This window comes from Protopterus annectens, chromosome 3.part0 (genome assembly GCF_019279795.1).
Source record: "Protopterus annectens isolate FY-2018-M chromosome 3.part0, PAN1.0, whole genome shotgun sequence".
NCBI lineage: Eukaryota > Metazoa > Chordata > Ceratodontiformes > Protopteridae > Protopterus > Protopterus annectens.
Genome location: NC_056731.1, coordinates 751411788 through 751435737, shown reverse-complemented (window position 1 = coordinate 751435737; position 23950 = coordinate 751411788). Strand labels below are relative to the sequence as shown.

Here is a 23950-nt window from a genome sequence, read left to right as displayed (position 1 = left end):
TTATAATTACTGTTTCTAATTAGTTAAATGAGCGGGGGTCATGTCATGTATTATGGCTTTATATGTGCTCACTTCTGCTTGGGATTTTGTCTGATGAAGCCTTGTATTTTACTTGATGAAAGCGCTTATGGTTCAATAAACTTTTGGTAGGCCTATTCCTGCTTTCCTGCCATTGTTTTTGTGGTTAATTCATTTGTGCCTATTCAGTTGGTTTACTTGACTTCAGGGAGCAGAGCTGGCCCCTTACATCCCTTAGAATAACCCCTATGTACTCTAGAAAGTTGACAAAGACCATCCATACCCAAGAAGCTCTACAAGGACTTTGCACAATGCACCAGTCTGGGCTTGGCCTAATTACCATTTTTTGAAAATTCAGTGTACTTCAAAAGGTTTGTAAGGACCGTGCACAAAATCTTATGTTTGGGATGTACGTCTGGACACTGGCCTTACGTATTTTTGATGGAATGCTAACTGTCAACACCATGTTGATTTTCAAGGTATGTTCCTGGCCTTTAACTTCCTTCAGAAGGATATATGTCTACTCTAGAAGGTTTAAAAATAGCTTGGTGTGATAAAAATATCTATATTGTAAGAAATTTAGTAGTACTGCATAGTTAGTCTCAGGACTTGTATAGATGAGCCGGCAGGCCATCTTATTTGATGCGAAATCAGACCCGTCATGTAATATGGTATTATATATTGTTTTTTTTTCAAAACCAGGAACACACAAAAGGTGTAAACCTGAAACAGAACCACGTATTTATTATGGAAATTAATTAGGAAAAATAATATGTGATTCTACCTCCAGGGCCGTCCTTTCATCAACTGGTGCCCTAGGCAAAAGAGCTAGACAGAGCCGCACCACCACCACCCAGTGCCCCCATCCAGGACTACATATACCATCCAGATTACTGGAAAATGCTCCTGCTAGAGCTGCACCCTAGGCAGCCACCTAGTTGACCTATGCTTAAGGCCAGCTATGTCTGTCTTCTTGTGTTTCCACCTTTTGTGGTTCTAAGTTTGTCTGTTTTTTTGTGTTATTATGGTGTCTTCAAAACCAGTTTCTTCTAATGCAGCCTGTGTACTGTTCTTTTGCATAAATCCATTTGCTCAAAAACCTCATCCAGCACCACTATTGGCACACAATAGAACTCACCCTCTGGTCCTGGACCCCAAGTGTGGACTTTGGGGCCATGACAAACATCTCTTATGTCTGATCCATTGAGGTATAATCTACATCAATTGCTGCCCGGGAAATGTCCATATAGGTGTGGGCAGTCTCCTGTCTTGTATCAGATGAATGTCACTACCTCTCCCAATTCTCATTGTCTACACTGGACAACATAATTATGCTGTTATTTACTTTCTTTGTTTCTTTGTTTTAAATCTTTATCTGCTTTAAGTTTCCTTTATTCAGCCCTATATTAGGGTTTGAATTTTTCTCATGGCAGCGTTTTCTGATTGGAGTAATTGTTCAGTGAATCCACAGTGCAGAGGTAATAAATGTGCTACAAAAAGCTAGTAAAACTTTTTTCCAAAGAGGTAGTTGTTGGAGAAATCTTTGAAGAAGATGGCTGAGTTTTACTGCAACACTCCCTAAACAAACCAGTAATATTCTCCCTTTCATTTATTTGTTGGTCTGTTTATTCATTTAAGTTGGTGTTAGTGTTCTAGGGCTGCAGATTTATTACATATTTGTTTATGTTTTATTGGTAAATATTCTCATATTTGACCAGGAAGTAATGCTTTCTTCCATGTAACTACAAAATTAAGCATAATATCAGAAACTACAGATTGGTGTGAATTACCTTTCAGGTTTTTGAAATGAGAGCACTCTGTCACTATGGAATAAGACAAACAACTTCCTTATCAAGCAAGAGGGTGAAGTGGGAAAGTCTAGATTTTTTTAAGGACTGCATCTCTGAACACTTGAAAATCTCTGTTTTTATGCTTTTGTATTAAAAAGAATGTTAATGGACCATGTAATGATTTCACAAGCTTAAAGTGAGAACGTATCACAGTATTTAGTTTAAAGATTATGTCCAATGACATGTGATGCACCTACATATAGAATGTCTGGAATAATTGCCATGCTGATTGCACAAATAAAAAAAAAAGTATTTCTTTACTTTGTGCTTTCTTGTAAAATGTCAGCCATTTTCTGTGACTTTAGGGAACGCTGTGTGAATACACATCATCACATCTAACATAGTGATGATATGTAGCCAGATTTTCACATAATCTAGACTGGTTAGAAGAGGGAGAAAAAAACGATTACTAATTTAATATACTAAAACAAAAACTGAAAATGACAAATGTATTCAATGGCCACTGGGAAATGCATAATACTTAAGCTGTGTTCATTACATATTATCCAAGTGGCCCTTCTATCACTTTAAAATTGCCACTACAGCCAAGAATCATGAGTTGTTACAATATAGTATGAGTGTGTGGGGGGAGAAGTACCCATTTCCCTGTTAAGCATACATGTGTAGTTTGTAAGGAGTCATGGGTATGTCAATGTGCTGAGACAGAACCTAAAACCTAAAAAAAAAAAAACGTAATTGATATTCTAATGGGTGCAAGCTGAGACAGGAAAGCTTCCTAACCCAAATGCACATCAAATATGCAACTCCAATAAGCAGACAGCATTGGTAGTAGCAGTGATGTATTTTGGTATTTCCTATGTTTACATAAAAATCATTATTTTACATGAAAATAGAATTAGGGTAGCTACTAGCCACCACTGAACTTCATAAGAAGATAAAAACTTAATACATATGCTGCATTTAGTTTCATCAAGATGCACATGATCTTTAAAAATAAGTATTTTTAGAAGAGCCAATGAGATGCAGAAAAGTCATTGGGCAGGATTCACGAAGGCTTGCACAGAGTCTAAGAGTATTGTAAGACTCCATGCAGCCCTCGCGATCCAGGAACAGCCCGAAATTCCGTGTAAGAGACCAGCTAAAACGTCTCTTACATGGACTGGGTGTGGATATGCTAATCACCTCACTTGCAGCAGAAAGGCATGCAAATGAGGTAGATTAGCGATCCACGAAGCTCAAACCAGCCCGTGTAAGAGTCGTGTTAGCTGCAGAAATGTACTCAGTTGACAACTGAGTACGTTTCTGCAAATAACACAATGGAGCCATGTCAGCTCCAAATAAAGGGTGCATATGTGTCAGGCAGCATGCCAATGGCCAAATATGGTCAAGGCAGACTGAGCATGTGGAAGCCTGTTGGCAGACTTGTAAGACTGTTTGCGCTGGTGTGCGCGCATTTTAACCTGAATAAGTAGATTCTGAACTGTGTAAGCATGTGTACATGCGTGTAAGCCACTTTGAGCGTGTTTCCATTGGTATGCGTGTTGCTCCCCCCTGAGGAAACAGAAAGGAAAAAGGAAGCAACAGAAATAGTAGGAAGCTAGCAGGGAATACTGCTGGAGCTAACAGGTGAAAACAATTAGAAGCAGGCAATTACACTGGCAGAATACTAGCCCAGCCCAGCACTTAAAACTCTGCAAACTGCAGTGCAGGATGTTTCTCTCAAGAGACACTGCAAGACAGGCATAAGCTATTAGAAGTGAAAACTGAAAAAGCTTCACTCAGAGCAGAAATGCTAGGGGCTGCCATAGCTGTCATAAGGAGACATAGGCGACTTGCTGAGGGTGGTGACAATGCAAATGCTGCCAGACAACCCACAGTGAGGAGACGGAGAAGAGTGTACAGGCCCAGGGTCACCTACCAGGGGTTACATGAGCTGGAGATAGTGGAGCACTATAGAGTGGACAGAGACCTCCTGCAGCAAATTGTTGAGCTGTGCGGGCCACGCCTCACACACAGAACCAACAGAGGGGAACCCATCCCAGTGGAAACCAAGGTATGTGTTGGCCTAAGAATACTAGCAACAGGTACCTTCCAGAGACCAACTGGTGATATGATGGGGATATCACAGGCATCAGCCTGCAGGGTACTGCACCAGTTCCTGGATGCCATGTCAGCACATGTCAGTGATCATGTATATTTCCCCAATGCCCGTGAGGTATTGGCCAGCAATATGCATCTCTTCCAGCAAATAGCTGAATACCCTGAGGTAGTGGGTGCAATAGACTGCACGCACATATGCATCAAAGCACCAGCCGGTGAGTGGTGTAGGGCCTACATTAACCGCAAGGGCTTCCCCTCCATCAACTGCCAGGTCATGTGTGATGCCCAGGGCATAATAAAGAATGTGTGTGCTGGCTGACCTGGAAGCTACCATGATTCCCATATCTGGCATCTGATGCAGCTGTACCAGACATTTGTCAGTGGGGACATCCCACATGGTCACATAGTAGGGGATGCTGGATATGCACTGGAGCCGTCGCTGATGACACCCATCAGAAATGCACACACACATGAACAGGAATGCCATAATGAGGCACACGCACAAACACGAAATGTAATCGAGCGTGTGTTTGGGCTGCTCAAGTCACGGTTCCGGTGCCTGGATACATCTGGTGGAGCCTTGCAGTACTCACCAACTACATGTACCCAAATTGTCATGGTATGTGCTATGCTGCATAATATGATTCTGTGAAAACAGCTGCAGCAGGATCACCACAGGGCTGGGCCAAACAGCCCACCACCATTGCCAAGTCAATCACAGGCAGAGCGTGACTCGGAGGAGGAACAACCTGAGCCTGCCCCAGTAGGCAGAAGGAGGCGTGCCCAGTATGCCTTGGCCTTGGCAAAGCGGCAATGCATAGCACATACACTGGCTCAGTAGGGACCCTGGAAATTATACCTCTCTCTGACTCGCACATATAGTAAAGGGACGCCTAAGTTGACACAACCCGCTTTCAAACATGTACAGGGAGTGTAGTATGTGCATCCAACATAGGCAGCCCTGCAGCACCACCTGAGGCATGCTTGCCATGTGTTAAGCAATGTAACACCATGTAGTATATGCAAACTTGATGACCCTGACTAACATCCTACCCTCACCAAGCATGATGCCACAATATGAAGATGAGATGATCAATTGCAATAATTGGCTGAAGTATTGCTGTTAGTCAAAGGAGATCCAATGTGTGCCAGCCTGGGATGACATGCTGAGCACGACATAATGCTCCACCTGCTAGGGGTGGCATGCACCTATCAGTCCTGGCCTTATGGATACTGGCAAAGGCTGTTGTTACCCCCAGCGTGCCTTGAATAGGTAAGGTTCAAAACACAAACCCACCTCCATAGGTATCACAAGGGATAAGAACCTAGATGTAATGTTACCCAACGCCAGAAGTCTAAATAGCAAGATACATGCAGTCTAAACTCCCCCAGCATGGATAATGTTGATATCTGTTCTGTAACAGAAAACTGGGTCAAGGCTCACAACAGCACCCTAACACTACCAGGTTACACCTCATACTGTGCTGTACATCCCCAAAACATGGAACAAGCTACAAAAGGAGGGTGACTAGCAATAATTGTCAAGAATAACCACACCCCCATGTTGGTACCACAACAAGAAGCAGCATGGACTAGCCATGGTCAAGTAACAGTGGCTAAAACTGCCTCCCAGTTTATAGCCTGCTACAGACTACCATCCTAACACCAGGAACTGCACTTGGCCTATGTTGGAATACATGAATATATCACGCTCTCCAAACCACATTATATTGGGTGACCGAAAATACCCAAACATAGACTGGGAGCATTATTCTAGCTCCAACACCCTAGGACAAAGGTTCCTAGAATCCATAAACAAAAAAGGTTAAGGAACAACGTACCACTCCCACAAGAGGGGTAAACATACTTGATGTGATAATCAGCAACATGGGTACTGGATGGCAAGATGAGAAGTGTATCCCTCACTGGTAAGATCAGACCATAGAGTAATCACACCGGATATACACATCCTGACCACAGTCCCTGGCCAGAAAACCACAGTGAAAAACATGTGTAAAGCAAATGTTGCACTCCTACAAACTGATGTGGAATCCATTAAAGGCCCTGTGCATGAGCAAAATATGGGCCACAACTCAGAACCCGTTATACAGGCATTCCATGAACACTGCCAGGAATGCATGGTTTATGCAATCCCAAATAAAACCAAGACACAATGCCATACACACAGGCATCTGGCATGGTGGACCCCAGCCATTACCAAACCATGCAAGAGAATGAGGAAGCTACTACATGATAGAGCAAACCTAAAAAGGGAAGTAATCTCTGATCAGTATTATGGCAATAAAATATGTCCACTCATACAATCCACTAAGGCCAGCTACAACAAGTTGAATCTGTGAATCTTGAGGCAATGTTACACCTGCCCCATGTACACAGACAACCCTCTCCTCCCCCCAAGAAATACAAATATATGTGAGAGATGCAACCATTTATCCAAACCGGAGGCTGAGCTCTCTCAACTCAGTACTGTCAAAACTAGTCAGGAGGAGAAGGTAACCACACACACCACAAACCCAGTCTCACATAGACTTATCACAACTGCAAACCAAAGACATAAACACAGAAAAACATTCCCGGAGGCTCTAATTACAAACACGCCACATCAACAGAGGCCTCCAAAGTAGACACCCAAGCAACCACTACCTCCAAACATAGCACATGCAACACATAGTACACAAAGCTGGTGTGCCAAACAGTCACAGGCCAGAAGGAGAAACAACATGCCTGATACTGTTGTAATAGGTGACTCCATAGTCAGACACACTGCTGTCCTGCTCACCAGACTGAACAAGGGAAAGGGTACAGTAAGCTGCCTGTAGGCTGCTACAATATGTCACATAACACAAGTACGCAGGTCACCCCAAAGCAAGTACAAATATGATACAGTCATTGTCCATGCTGGTGTGAATGACCTGAGACGTACCTCCCCGGACTACATGAAAAGAGACATAGATGAGCTCTCCGATTATGTAGTCCAAGCCGGTATGACACTGACTTTGTGCAGCATCCTACCATCACCAAGAATGATGCCACAGTACAAATACAGAATGATCAGCTTTAACAAGTGGCACAATTACTGGTGTCATTCCAAGGGGATCCAATGTCTGCCTGCTTGGGATGTCATGCTTGACAAGCCATGCTGCTTTGCCAGGGATGGCTTGCACCTGTTACCCCTGGGTGTCTGGATATTGGCTAAGGCTCTTACCACCTCCATAGAGCCTTTTGTAGGCAAGGCTGAAAAGACTAACCCACCTCCCTAGAAAACATAAGTGGAAAGAAACATAAGGGTAATGCTGCCCAATGCCAGACATCTAAACCTCAACATGCATGCTCCCGAGGCCCTCCCCAGTATGGGGAACATCGATATCCGTGCAGTGACAGAAACCTGCAGCAAGGCTCCTGAGAGCACACCAGCACTACCAGGTTATACCACATATCATGCGTTATGGCCCCAAAACCTTGACCAAACCATAAAAGGAGGGGGAGTATCCATATTCAGCAAAGATACCCACACGTCCAGGTAAGTGACAATGCACAAAGCATCGGAGACCACCCATGTGCAACTAACCGTAGGCAAAACTGCTGTACAGTCTGTAGCATGCTACAGACCACACTCTCACACACAGGAACCCCACTCAGCCTTCTTGAAGACACTGGACAGTATGAATGTCTCACCAAATACCAAACAAGGTACTCACAAATTACCACATAGGTGGTAATCCATTACGTATGGAAGGAGTAATCAGGGACCATGTCCAACACAGGATTAATGGACATGCTCCACCCCAGAAAACCCAAATCCATCAGAGCTGTGAAAGCGAGAGATGTCAACCTCAACACATAATGAAATAGGATGTGCTGGAGGGACAGATACATAACCCAGAGGCTCCCTACACTCTGGAACGGAATCCCACTCCATGTTAGGCAGAGTCCCTCACTGACTCTCTTCAACCAGAATCTTGCCAAGTGGATGGGTGATCGTAGATGTACACTGGGGGTCTTCAATGTGTCACGTCCAGACAGAGGCACAGTAAAGTAAATCCTAAATGGCCATAATATTCACATAGCAAGGGGTGGTGAAAGCCACCCACACTCTGGCTAGGCTTATAAATTCCCTAGGGCGGATAGCCTAGTATGAAACTATGAACCTATGAAGATACAAATTGTACAGGACACTAAGGATAATCACAAGGCTTTCTTAACTGATGGTAGGAACCTTGTTGGAAATTCACAGATATGCTCTGAATCACTCAAATATTACAGACAATATACCAAACACGCACACATTGCCAACATCCAACCTGACAGGTGCAGTGCAAACCCCCCCCCCCAAAATGCCAAATATCTATCCCAGCAGAGTGATGGCCCCCTGACATTGCAGATGCTGAGGTAACAGCCAGCATCTGCATAGCAAAACACACAGCATCAATGGTACGGGATGGTGTCCTGGCCTGAGTCCAACATGGACTCCAAGAAGAATGGAATGCCAAATAACAATACTGCTCAATGTCAGCCTTACCACAGGATATGCACCCAAAGAGCAGTGTACAACAACAGTGGTCCTTTTCCACAAAGGTGTTGCCTGAATGGATACTGCAAACTACCACCCCAGAATCCTGACAAGCTTGGTCTGCAAAGCTATGGAAAGGATCAGCATGTACCTCAGACATAAAGATATTGGGGACCTACTGACACTGGACCCTACCCAGTGTGGCTTTCCTAAGTGCAGATCCTGCCCCTTAAACATGTCTGACTCATTTGAAACAGTCATTAAGGCCATTGATGAGGGAAATGTGGTCCACACAGCCTAGCTGGACCTTGCAAAAGGCTTCCATACAATACCCCACGTGTTCATTATAGATAAGCTCACCAGCTTAAATATAAACCCCTATGTCAGTAGAAGGGTTGCAAACCAGACCAAGGACAGAACTGACATGGTCAGAAATGCTGCAGCCATGTCAGATTACAAACCAGATACAACTGGCATCCCACAAGGCTCGGTCCTGGGACCTCCCTTGTTTGGTATATATGTCCCATAGGTACAGGCCAACATGGAAGGACTGTGTCTGAACAAGTTTGCAGAGGACTACAAACTGGCCACCATATCTGACCCTCCAGATGACACAAGCATCCCACAAAAGGACCACATAGAAACAGACAACTGGTGCCATAGCCATGTCAGCAAGCTAATTGCAGAAAAGTGTATAGTCAACCCCTGTGGATATACAGTAAGTGCCCACCAATTACCACATAGGTGTTAACCCATTAAGTACTTAAGATGTAATAAGAGACCCGGGGACACAAGTTGATAGATATCTTGCATTGCACAAGCATGTGGCTGTAGTGGTTACAGAAACATACCATATACCCACCTAATCATGAAGGTAGTCAGATCTAGATCAGGGGAGGTCATTGTGGCTCTGCAGTCATCCTTCATCAGCCTCACAATTGAGTACAATGGCCCCTGTGGGATGTACCTTAGCAGACACCTCCATCAACCGGAAAGACCCCAAAAGTACCTCACCAGGAGTATCAAAGAGCTTGAACAGATGCCATGTGTTGCCTGATTAAACAAACTGCAGCTCCACATAGTGCCATACTGCCCGCCCAGAGGCAAGCTGTACCTGATGTATAAAGCCATGTCCAAGCTGGAATCAATGAACATGCGGCACCTTGTACAATCTGAACGGCAGTGAGCTATGCACATGAGAGACCTGAACCCCAGCGCTGACATACATAGGACATGCTGTACTGATTGATCCATAACACAGAAGCCACCCCCACTCTTGAGTAAACTCCCAGTACAGCTTAGCCAGAGAGTCACTCATTGACTCTCCTCAAGAGGAATCTTGATGAGTGGATGGGAGATGGTAGGTTTACCCTGGGTATCACTGTTATGTCACGGGTAGACGGAGGCACAGTATACTAACCATGACATATGTCATGGCAAACTCCAGTTACAATGTGTGTCGAAGGACAAACACACTCTCTGACTAGCATTAGAAATGGCCTAGGGCACATCGCTAGTGTTTGCCAATGCCCACCTATGTTGCGTAATACACTACCAATGTTGGACAAGCCTGGTTTAAGTAATCCATATCTGAACATAATGCAACATGGTCATATGTGCACAACTGGCCCCTTACCAGTCTGTTGTGCTCGCTATGAAAATTTAAAGCAGTGATAGGACTAAAGCCCAGGATACTGTCCACCACAGTGAAAGTACTGAACCAGTTCACTATACGGTACTACAGTGTTTGGTCAGTATGAAAGGATGTTGACAACTGTATGCAAAGTATCCCATGCAAACCCTGCAGGCACAGTATAATCCCTGTTGTGTTCAGACACAAAGCAGTTGGCCAGTAAGTACACAACATGACACCCAACACACAATAAATGTGAGATATTGTTGAAGTTCACACTCATCCACGAATGTGATGGACTGCAGATTTCAACATATGGAAAGCTCACACTGGGCTTGCTCGCACACTTTGATAAATGAGACATATGTCAGACAACATGCCATGGAAAGCCTGAACTGGGCATGCTCACACACTTAGGCCATATCTCAGTTTAGCAGTTGGCCACACATATCTGGTATTTGCACGTGTTATTCCAGGAACCAACCACATTACAGCAATCTGCCCAGTGCACACAGTTAAATGACTACAGAGACATAAGTGATATAGTGGATCCCTCTCATATTCAAACATCTTCCACAGATACACAAGTTGTTCATAGAAACAGGGAATGCTATGGCAATAAAGACCTGCAAACAGTCTATCAGCAACAGATATTGTGCATCTGACAATTAAACATATGGGTGTAGAGGTCAATACTAGGCTGTTTGCCCTAGGGAATGAAAGCTTAGCCAGAGTGTGCTTGGCGTCTGCCTCCCCAGTACAGTAGGCTACTGTGCCACTGTAAAGTAGGTCACATAAGGCACCGTTTGAGGCTAGTGTGTTGTGCCTCCGTCAAGTAGTGACACAGTGGAGATCCCAGGGGTTGAATTTGCTATGCCACATCCATGTGGCTGGTGTTTGCTGGAAGAGGGTTGGTGAGGACCTCTATCAGTAAGTGGGCATCAATAACAGACTGAGGGGAGCCTTATCTGCAATGTCTGGACAATTTCACTGTCAACACTTTGTTGTGATCATTATGAGGGATTGAAGTGTCGTGCCAGTACTGTTCAGAGATGTCCTCCATCTGTGGGCTACTGCTCCGCGATGTATTAGCTCACTCCGTCTGTTGGACAGCTCATATATGGCTGGTGTACACCTGACAGGTGTCCTGGTGTGGAGGAGTCATGGGTATATTTGGGATAGCATGATCAATGCAATCCTTCCACATGCTCATAGAATGCAATTGTCAAGCATTATGCAGAGTGGCCTGTATACTCTCCCACCATGGGTCCTTTGAAGTCTTCCACCCCAGTCTTCACAAGTGCAAAGTCTGCTTTTGATAAATACACTTTGTTTGCAGTGACAACCTTGCCTGGGGGTGGGGATGGGATATGGATGTCCAGGGAAAGGTGGGTATGGTCAGATATCAACAATGGTGGTCTACCTCTGGTGTGGAACAGTGAGTACCCATGTTGCAGATGGTCAGGTGCAATATGTATTCCACCTTGTGGCTGTGGTGAGTGGTCCTGCCATAGCACATGGACACACAAATTGTAGTGGCTGTAGGGTAATGTTGTAGAGGCCTGAGTAGTTCCCACACACAATATACCTGTACCTGATGTTAACAACTGGAATGGTGTATGTGAACACCTTCATATCTTGGTACTGTTCCCAGGGAAGCAAAGTGTGTGTCCTAGATGTGGGAGGGGTGGTCTGAACTGGTTGTGTTGTGTGTTACAGGTCCTGTGTTCACAAAGCATGGTATAAAACATAACCTGCCTGTGCTGATGTGCATATCTGACCCTGAAATAGGTGGCTGCAAATGCATATATATGCTATCCCCCACCTGACAGGTAGTAATAGATGTACATACCTCTGTATAAATAATGATGTCAGCATCCTATAAATACTGCAGGTGCAGAACAGATGCCCAATAATTCGGATAGTGCACTCCACTAATGCGTCTCCCTCAAGTGTCATAACATAGTTAGGTAGGGGTTTGAATCCTGCAAATGCTCAGTGTGTGGGTGAGCAGGGTTGGTGTATGTGCAATTCTGTGTGAGCGAAATGTCCCTTTTGGCAACTAGGAGAACACACTACAGGATGCACATTCCCCTTTCTAAACACTGATTATGTCAGCACCCTATAAGTACAGCCGGAGAAAAGAAACCTTCCAGTAATGTGAATAGCGTGCTCTGCTAATGCATCTGTCTTGAGTGTCATAACATAATTAGGTAGGGGTTTGAATCCTGCAAATGCTCAGTGTGTGTGTTTGAGTGAGGGGGGTTAGTGTGTGTGCAAATCTAGAAGTAGGGTTTGTGCAATTACATGTGTGAGAGAACTGACCCTTTTGGCAACCAGTACAACACACCAGCTGCTGCATATTCCAATCTCTAAACAGAGATGATGTCAGCACCCTACAAGTACAGCAGAAGAGGTCAAATCTCCCAGTAATGCAAATAGCATGCTCTGCTACTGCGACTCTCACTACTGTCATAGCACAGTTAGTTATGGCTTTGAATTCCACAAATACCATGTGTGTTTTTGTCACACAGAATGCCCATGTGTGTGGGTTTTTGTTCACAATAATGCATGACATCGATTAAACCAGTAATGGCAATGCACACATATGATGTATGTGTGTGCCAACTACACATATATACCTGTGACCTTCAATAGTTCCCATGTCTGATGCCTGCCACATGTGAATACATGGTATTTGCACTGGATAACATTATGACTGTGGTTTTCTGTGCGGATGCTGTATGTGGTATGTGTATATACAGTGTGAGTTGTATATGGCATCATCCTAGCAGCAAGGGATACACATCTGGTCTGGGGCATATAGTCTACAAGTTGTTCATAAACAGGTGCTGCATGTTTTCACCTGTTGTGGGAGTGGTAACAAGTTGTTCCATAGCAATGCAGTGACTACATGCTAGGAACCTTTCAGCTAGGGTGTTGTAGCTACAATAATTCATCAGCATTCAGTAATACTTCAGCATTCTTGGTGAGGGTATGATGCCAACCAAGGTCAGGGTCATACCAGCCTGTGCCACATGCTCAGAGAGCCCTTCTATGTTCCATATCATGTAGTCCAAGGAGGTACATCACAAGTCAGCCATAGTGGCATGGACAATGACTGAGTCATATGTGTCCATGCCTCTGACTGACCTGTATGCTTGTGTTATGTGGTGGACCATAGTGCCCCACGGGCATATCACTGTGACCTTCACCTTGTCCAGCCTGGTGAGTGGGACCTCACTGTACCGGACAATAAAGGTACCCAACACAATTGTAGCAGGTGTGTTGTCTTGCCGTACAGGCTGTGACTGTTTGGCACACAGGATTTGTGTGCTATGTGTTGCACGTGCTGTGTTCCGGATTAACGTATGCCTGTGTGCCAGCTACAGAGGTGTCTGCTGCTCAGGCAGGATGCTATTCTGAGGCTCTAAGAATGCCCCAGTGTGTTCATGTGTTTGGATTGCTGTCAGTGTAGGTCTACATCAGACTGGTATTGTAGTCACTGTAGTATTTCATGCCACCTGACAGGTTATGCCAGTACTGGGTTCAGAGTGCTTAGTCCCCAGTTTGGCTATGTGGTTGCATCTCACACATGTGTTGTACGTTCATGGGTAGGGGAGAGGATTGACTGTGTACATGTGGCAGCTGTGACATTGCCACATGACTCACATATTCCACAACTGTACCATAGAGGTGACTGATAAGTGACCTTTGCACATGCTACCATAGTATTGTGATTGCCATGGTGATTAACAGCACATAGGGCCAATGGAGAACAAGGTACAGAAGGTGAGTATGTGAGGGTGTAGTGCCTGTGATTAGTTAGCGCTGGCATATATGACTGCTCACGTGGTCAAATGCAAGGTAAGTCATATGCAATGTGTCACAGGCAACGTACATGCGTGCGGACAGGACAAACAGTGACGTTCTGTCAAGTGAGACATGGACATACATATAGTAAGCTATGCAGATGTCACTAGGAATCCACAGAAGCTCCGTAAATCTGCATTGCAGGTGAAATCAGTGTTCCAGGGTAACTGCAAGCAAACATGCATGCAAACAAAGCTGCAGTAAGCAGGGCTGCATGTAGTCCATTGTACAACAAACAAGCTGTACCACTTCCAGTAGGTAACAGTGCAAATATGCAGACACTATACACATGTACATGGAAATACACAGGTCAGATGGCCAGGGTCCAGTCTCAGTGCACACAAGTGTACAGACCATGTACCGTCAGGATGTACAATAACCGGATGGAAACCCAGGTGCTCATACCTGCACTAATACACATGTCAAATAACAGACCCTGAGCCTTCACTCAGTGGTTCCATACTTAGTAGGATGTATGCTACCTGTCCTGCCACCACAGTATCCCTGACATTTATGGGGACTCTCCCTCCTGTGAAAGTTAGTTTTGTTTGTTGGGGCTATCTAGCATGGTGTGAGGTGTGAGCTTGCAGTGCTAGGGTGCTCCTGTGTGTCCTGTACCAGTTGTGTAGTACTGCACACATATCAACATCCTCAAACATCCGCATTGCAGAGTCCAGTGTGGGCAACATGCCACTTTCAGTTTACATGTCCTTTATTGCATATCAATACTTTCATTACCTTATCCCCTGTGCTACCTATGTATGTGGCCTTCTGTTGACATCCTTACCACCAGTATGCAAACATGTGCAGATGATACACTATGGTACTTACCATGGGTGTAGAAAACAGTACAAGACAATCATACCCTTACTGCATCAGGCATGCTGGGATATACCCACAATTATATCAGCACACTGTACTGTTAACAACATGATTCTATTACTACACATCTATGTAGTCACCCTGTGCATCAGTAACATGTTAACCTGTACCTGCACTGATGTTACAGATTGCAGGAGGTGGCACAGTTTCATCATATGCACAGGGTGTGAACTTGGTATGCCTGAGTCTGCCACTGATACCACCAATTGACATGTATGTTTATGTGTGTTGGTGTTGGTGAGGGACAGCAGTACAAGGTGGGGCAATGTTGATGCAGTGTGTGCATGTATGTGGCAGCCCTAGGTGTTGTCAATTCACATGTGTATATGGATGCACACAGTTCCACCTCATGGCTGCCATATACTGGTGTTTGTGGACAGCCACAGACTGTACCTGCCAGGTCATACAGATCAGTGTCTCTGGCCACGGACATGGTACCTGTGCCTTGCAGGGGTGCTACGGACCGTATCTGGTACTAATCCAGACTGGGTACTTTCATCAGAAGCAGGTGTTCGTTGACTGGACACAGATCCCTGTTGGGCCTGTCCAGAGCCGCATGCACGTGGTCTCCTGGGGTGGTCTGATGACAGCACAGACCCAGCATTGCTGGGGCTGCTGCTGGCACTATGGGGGCGGCCACGGCCCTGTTGTTGTTCCCGACAACTGCCAGCTGCTGCTGTTGCTGGCATACGCCCACGTCGACGCCTCAACCGTCCATCATTGCCCTGGCTCATGGACATGTAGTTGTGGAACTGATCTAATATGTCCCCACAACATCTGTCTATGACATTGGTGAAACTACGGATGGCAGCCGCAATGTCACGCATACTGTCACTCATGGCTGTGCGACATGCTGTCAGCTCCCTCAGACCCTGTCTGGTGTACCGTTCCATACGTGCCTGTGCCTGCATGACAGCCCGAAACATAGCTGAGGTTGTAAGACCTCTGTGGGCACGTCTGACAGGGGCAGTACGCCCACGGATGCTCCCATGAGAACCCCTGGACATCTGTCTGTGTGGTACCATCTCAGGGCCATGCCCATGGCTGCTGTGTGGGGAAGCATGTGCCACAGATACCACATTACCCTGGTCAATGCCCACTGTATCCTGTCCATCACCTAGGGACATTGGTGACAAAGGATGTATTGGCAGGATGACTGTGCGCATTGTGGGGTTGACAGCTGTGTAGTGTCAATTGGCTGACCAATGACAGACCCTGGCACACCTTCCTGTGCCATTACACAGATATCATCATTATCACTACCCGTGGCACCAGATTCAGGTTCCCTGCTGCATGACACCAGAGCAGCACCAGAACTTGTGGGAGGGAAACAGGAAACACAGTTTACAATGTCTACACAATGTTACTAGTGATGCACACATGCACACATGCACACATGCACACATGCACACATACACACATGCGCACATGTGCACATGCGCACATGCACACTACTCAGTATGCGAGATATCAACACACAGACACAGACACACCTGCATGCATACACAGAGCACTACTGATTGAGCCTAATATTACTATTACTATCAAGACTATTAAAGGTATTGTTAATACACACTCACCAGCATGGATAGGCTGCATTGCTGTTACACCGGTGGGACCTGCAGAAGTGAGGAAATTAATGTCAGTGGGCACAACTGCGCCATTGTTACTGAGTATGATACAGGTCAGTAGTACAACAGTTGCCTTTCACAGGTCAGCTGCTGATATTGAGAATATCACACTTGCACATTAAATACTATGATGACAGCTACAAACCAAGGACACACCTCACACATGCATTAACTACCAGTGTACACAACAGTCAACTATACATATGGCATATTACCTGCACGCTCATAGTCATGGTGGTGTGTGGCTCCAGCCTCCATCATAATGCAGGTCTGCTGCTGTTGTTGTTGTGGGTGGGCTGGAGCCACAACACTTAGGAGTGGTCCCTCCAGTCTGTTGAGTGGGGAATGTGTAGCCACCCCACCACCTGTGGCAACCTGTTGCCTGTGGATATCCGACGCACGCTGACGGACATTTCTGATTAAATCACTGCAGTGATGTCGTACCTGCTGTACCTGCTCATATGTCCTATTATGCGTGCCTATGTCATTTACCCAACGGACCAGGTCTTGCCACAGTGCAGCCCTCTCCAGCTGATTCTGGCTGGTGCGGGAAAAGAGTATTGCAAAATCCCGCACCAGGCTCTGGTGTATTTCCTCATCCTCGGCTGCAGAGTATGCAGGATTGCGCTGGTGAACCATGGTCCTGAAAAAGAAAATAAAATGATATCAGCAAAATATGTCAGCAGAACTTGGCACACATATTACACATGCTACTCGACTGTTGTGATACAACATATCTCCCATATATAGCATCTGTCTGTCTACACATGTAAATGGCCACGTATCAGTGCTCAGCCAACAACTGTGCAACAGTACTGGTACACTCCATACGACATACTTCCAAACCCCAGCAGTCAGCACACTGATTCAGGTCCAAAGCACCTCCTCACTCTGAGGGTTTGTATCGAGGTACTGTATGGGGAACATCATCAACTACTGTGATCTGACCACAAACTAATCGCCCTGGATATACATATCCCACCTCCACCACCAGTGCAAATGACTACAGTGAATAACATTCCAAAAGCAAACTTTACACTTCTTAAGACTGAGATGGTATCCTTTAAGCCCACTGGGCCAGTGGAAGCCACAACCCACAATGCTGACTCCTTCAGAAATGATTTCTATGGACATCTCCAAGAATGCATGGATCATGCAATCCCATATAAGACCAAGACACTCTCCACAAAGGGAAAGCATCCTGTCTGGTGGACCCCAGCCATAAACAGATTGTATAACAAAAGATGGAAGCTACTGCAAGACAGAGCATAATTCCATAAAGGGAAGGCATGTCTGATCAGCACTAGTAAAGAGATATGTTCTCTCATGCAAACATCCATGGGCAACTTTGAGAGGGAAATCACCAGGGACACTACAGATAACCACAAGGCCATCTTCAGTTATGTTAGAAACCTGGACAGAAACCCTCCAATATGCTCATAGTTAGTACACAACAACAAATAATTCACTGAACCCACAGATACTGGCAACATTGTGGCAGACAGGTTCAGTGCAATTTTTCCCCCTCCCTCTCCCCCAAACGAAGACATACTTATCCCAGCTGAATGTAACCTCCCTGTCATCACAGATGTCCAGGTGAGAGCTGCCCTCAGAAAAGCAAAAAACACAGCATCAATGGGACCTGATGGTATTCCCGGTTGCATGCTACATGAACTCCAAGAGGAGCTAAACTCGCATATAGATGTGCTATGTAACACTAGCCTGACTACACTGGCATACAGCAGCAGTGGTTCCACTCCACAAAGGAGGCACCTCTACATACCAATACAATACAACACAATACAATACAATACAATACAATATGCTATTGCCCCTGGGACTACAGCAGCATACTGTTCTGCTACCCTGACCCTTTTGACACATGTGATGTGATGGTACCTGCTCCTGTCAAACAGTTACACAGGGTGACTCATATGGCATATTACCTATCTGACTAACATTCAGCAGGGGTATGTGTGACATGTACTCATGGGGAGTCTTGCTTCTTAATGCTTTGTGGGTTATTGCAGGGTATGTCTTATCTGTGGGTAGGAATCTGTACCTCCACCATGTGCTCTCTACTGCGGTGTCAAGGATGACACACAGTGGTCATTTAGGTTGTGGATGGTGTGAGGTGTTACTATGGTTGTTGGACATCTGTCATGGGTGTGACTTAAGTATGTAAATCCAGGAGTGGTAACCTCTATGTGGGTAGTATGTGTGCACTCTGTGGTGTTGTCAGTCACTGTGCATTGGTAATGTGTTTGAGTGCATTGGCACAGTGTCGTACATGTCACTGTGTCCTTCTCCATATCTGTAGCTGTCATGTGAGGTACATACCGTGGCAGACATTGTGTGGTGTGGAGGGGTACACTGACCTACATGTCCATAGCTGACACACCATGTCTGCTGACACATACCATGTACAGGTATTCCAGGAATACTGTGCCACTGTGACTATCATTGGGGGGCCTATTGTACACGTTTATTACCCTGTTCACCCCTGACACATGCAGTGGTGGGCAGCCAATCACATATCTGGTGGTTACTGGTGTAGGTGATTTGAAATGGGGTATGGTACTCCAGTTTCAACACTGGTGTTCACTCCATGCCTTTGTCACCAGGCACCTGTGGCAATACATCTGTACACATGTGCCTCACTCAGAATATATCTCTCTCTCTCCAGATATATATATATATATATATATATATATATATATATATATATATATATATATATATATATATGTATATATGTATATATATATATATATATATATATATATATATATATATATGTCTGTATACATATACACATATATATATATCGATGTACATATATTGCTATAGATATGGAGAGGGGGGAGTGTGAAAGAGAGGGGGTGAGAGTGACAGAGGGGGTGGGACAGGGGGAGTGTGAGATAGTCATATACAGTCATATCTGTAGATAGTCAGATCTGTCTGTCTATGTATATGTATCTACATATATCTATATCTGTATGTGTGTATTACATATATATGTTTGTACATATCTATCTATCTACATCTGTCTATGTATTCCTACATCCCTCTCTATTTATGTATACATATATGCATAATATATATATATATATATCTATATATATATATTTATATATATATATATATATATATATATATATATATATATATATATATATATACATACATACATATATTGACATACATATGTATCCATATGATAGATAGGTATATCAACATGTTTGTTTACAAAACTGTATACACACACTAACATACTGCTAAACATACATAACTGTGAAACCTACATTGTACAGTGCACTGCAACTTACATTCAACCTACATTGATATGTGCACATAGATGCCCTCACATACATATGTATGTACAGCCTTCACTGATAGTTGCTGTATGTCCCCTACCCTATGCACATCTTCATATACATATAGATACAGACCAATGACACATATGGAGGGTTCACAGTATGTAGACTTTTAAAGTATTACTTTACATTACCTGTGTTTGTCACAGCTGCTTGCGTTGCCTTTTGGATCGGTGTCCTGCTGCTGCTCCAGATGACAGCTTTCTAGTAGGTTTTGTTAATAAGTGTTTTTGTTTGTGTCTCTCTCTCTCTCTCTCTCTCTCTCTCTCTCTCTCTCTCTCTCTCTCTCTCTCTCTCTCTCTCTCTCCCTACCTCCAGTGGGTGCAATGAATGCTTTGCATGTGTAGACTGGGAGTACAGCATGCTTTTGTAGGTATCTGCATATGTCCATGTGATGGCCTCTGCACCAATTGTTAGCCAGCATTTGCTAATAGCATGCAGCCAGTTGTGTACTGATTGCAGTTCTCACTGTGATTTCAGGACAGTGCTATAAAAAGGTATGTGAGATAGGCGTAGCCCTTTCAGATTTTAAGGGCAGGGACCATGCTGGTATGCTGTGGATGCTGTTCTGTGAGTGTAAAGGTTAGTATCTCTCTCATATTTCCAGCTGTGTTGTAGATTAACATTTCTCCATTCATTTCTCCAGTTTCCTGTACTAAGTGTGTATGTACACTGACACCTAAGACTACTACTACTGTTAATGTGGGTGTGTGTGCTTTCCTGTAGGACATGTGGTGTAACTGGTATATAGCAGTGGCTCTTGCACTTTGTTGCTATGGCTTCATTATTTGCCCTTTACATTCACTACTTGTATGCCTGCTAGGTGTTTTGGCTGTAGTGTGTTGCTGTGGCTTTCCTATCTTCCATGTACATTCACACCTTGGAATGCTTGCTATATCTGATAGGGTGTTACTGCATGCAGTGTGGTATGGCCATGGTGTGCGCCTTGACATCTATTAGGGTATTTGAGTATGCTGCTGAGCAGGCCCCAGAGACTCTCAGGTGCATCTTTTATCTGCCTCATGGAATGGTACATATCAGTGGGGTACACCCATTAAATTGTCTGGTATTCTGCAGTTGTGACTGTGAGTTAGCATGAGCATATGTATTACTACACTATTTCTGCCATGCAAGTGGTGCATACTTTCAGTACTTCATAGTTACCATTGCATGTGTTGTAACACCTTTCTGCCTACTGTTTGTACATTTCACTGGGAATCTGTGGGGCATCCCTGTAACTCAGTCACTGTTGCTATGTCTAGGCTCTTAACTATTCAAATATGTCAGTGTCATACCTCTCAAGTGTACAGATATTTGCAGGATGTCTACATTTTTGCCTCATATTTTGGTCCGTATCTCATAAAACAGCTTTTTCTGGCAAATCAATCAGGGCTCAAGTCAGACTATAGTGACAAACATTTCAGTTTCAGACTTCGTACACTTCCAAAAATCAAAAATAATGCAAAACCTGTTACTCTCTCAACTGTCTATTTGTCGGAGCAATATTTAAAATGTGTCCCTGTTTTTGGGCCTTTGCTCCACATTTTTTATTACTTAGTCCAGATGTCTTTCTGTAAGAGGTTGTGGGGTATGGGCAGTGATTATCCTGCTGTGAGTATGTGTGTGGCTTGCAAGGTGCTACAGTGACATTATTACCTACTAGCTACCAACTAGCATGGCTGTTTCCGTTCACACACTACTATTATAGAAATCCACTACATTTGACAGTAAATATACATGACATGCTTTGTGTACTACACATCCTATATTCCCTTTACATTCATTCCTACTGTTGCATGATATATTGATTGTAGCACAATGTTCTTATATAGCAGTCATGGCTTAGTGGTAAGTCATGCAGACTACTGTTTCCAAGGTCCTGGGTTTGGCACTGAGAGTGGGATTTTATTTTGCTTTTGTGCAGACTACAGGCCTTGTCATTCAGAGTGATTAAGGCACTTTTAAGCAGTTGTAAGCGGGTTAGCGCTGGTTTGCATGGAGCTCACGCATGTGCACTGGCGTTTAGCTCTGCGCACACACGCGCATACCCGCTTACAACTGCTTAAAAGTGCTTACTCTTGCGCACACCCGCGCTAATTCCTTTGAAAGAAATGAAAATGGGGAGACAGGAGAGTGGTGAAAAAGGGGTCACAAAGAGGGTAGGACAGTAGGGAAACAAGCTCGAGTTTTGCAGGAGGGATGTAGGTAAGGCCCATAGCTGCCCATTTCTTCATCAGCAACAGCTGTGCATATGTTTGTAATTTGGTGTGACATTTGAAACCTTCCACCCCTGAGAGAGGTGTAAGGACAACAATAATACTTGTTGTACAGCCAATTGTAATTGATAGTTTCTATGTCCAGCAGACATGTGTGCAAAATGGGCAGCTATGTATGGGGCGTAATTTTTTTGTGGGTACAGAGTGCCCTTTTTTTTTTTTCCAGGTGAGAGTGGTATGTCAGGTACAGGAAGTCGGTATAGCTGGGAAGGTAGTTTGGGTAGGTTAACAGACAAGACAAACAAGATGCATACAGGGGCAGTGTATGACACATGTGGGGGGGTTACACAATTGACGGGGATGGATGTTTGGATATCTCGAGCCCATGAGCCCACAGATGGCAACAGTGGAACTGAGATTCCCACCCATGGGCAGTTGCCACTGTGCCTTCACTGCCCAGGATGGGGCTGTGCTGGGGGCTGTGTAGGCCGGGCAGCAGTTACGCCCTTGAGTTGTGCCACCCGTGCCTCAAACTGGTGTAGGGGCCCAAGCACAGCATGCTGGATCTCCCTACGCACCACAGTCTGGACACTATGGAGGGTGAGTGGATGTTCTCCTCCAGCCACACTTGCAGAGGGAGGATGAGCCCCATCCCCTGCAGTGCTTCTACCCTCAGGTGGCACAGGGCCACGGGAGGAGGGTCCGGCCTGGGCACTACTGCCAGGTGCACTCGCCAGCTGAGGAGGGAGAGGTGGGTCCGCTGGAACCCGCCTTCCCTGTCGTCCTATGTTTTGCATTATGTTATGACAGTTTGGGTTAGTAACGTACAATACCATTCACAATTAGTTGTAACAGCATGCATTAGTATTCCCATTAACCAAACATCCATATATTCAAGCCATTGAACAGCAAGCATAACACATGCATAATTTGAACAGCAATACACAATCCAACAACATGCAGGGTTGATTGATGACAACAGGCCATCAGGTTTGGATGTATGAACAGGGCAGATGCATCAACGTACATGCAAATATGTGTGAACCAACAGGACAAATGTCCAGGGGTGTTAATTGTGATTGCACATACCAATTTCATGTGGAATGGATTATATGTGGTTATAGGGTAGGGTGAAGAAAATTTAATTAACAACTTCAAATACCAATACATATGCTGTACATTTCTACTAGCTGCAGATATATACACACTACAGTTCTGCCTACAGTTTCCTATGTGATAACTACTTCAGGTTGGTGATAGGAATGTTACTGCTACATCAATATACATTTCATTTTTATTCATACACATTCATATCTGGCTCTGTTCAGCTACATCATCCTGCTACATTTGCTTTATATAGCTATAGACAACTGTGGATGTTTGGTATTTCAGACAACCATACTATCTGCATATTGCAGACTGAGAGCAACATATCCAAATTTTGGGACACACATTCCAGCTGCAGTACCGTTTTCAACACGTTACTGTTTGGTTCTGCCTGTCACATTCATTTCATTCTGTACTGACTGCAGTATACTTTATTCAGGGGTTATTACTACTTTATTGGTGGATTCATACCTCTTTCTCACACTCTCTCACTTGTTTTATTTTTACAATTCAGGATGGTACTTAATTCTAGGCTTTATTGACATGTTTACCTGTAGTTATAACACTCCTTTCCAACAGTCTCACTTCTGTCATGTTTCTGTATTTCAACAGGGATATATTTCACACATGTGTTTTACTCAGCTTCTGCAGCTGTACTTTTCAGCCTGCTGCAGGTTATGTACTATTATATTACAGGTGGAACATCTTTATTTCAGACTTGTTTCATTTTTATGTTTGGATTACAGGCTGCATCACACATTTGTAATCAAG

The 23950-nt window shown here is 44.4% G+C and overlaps 1 protein-coding gene across 1 annotated transcript in view; it reads left to right on the top strand.

The window, feature by feature from the left end:
• Positions 1 to 425: 425 nt before the first annotated feature.
• LOC122796922 (collagen alpha-6(VI) chain-like) overlaps positions 426 to 23950 on the top strand; it is a 183728-nt gene continuing 160203 nt past the window's right edge. The window contains exon 1 of the mRNA XM_044065689.1: positions 426 to 497. Coding sequence (XP_043921624.1) covers positions 426 to 497 — 72 coding nt within the window. The remainder of the gene's footprint in view (positions 498 to 23950) is intronic.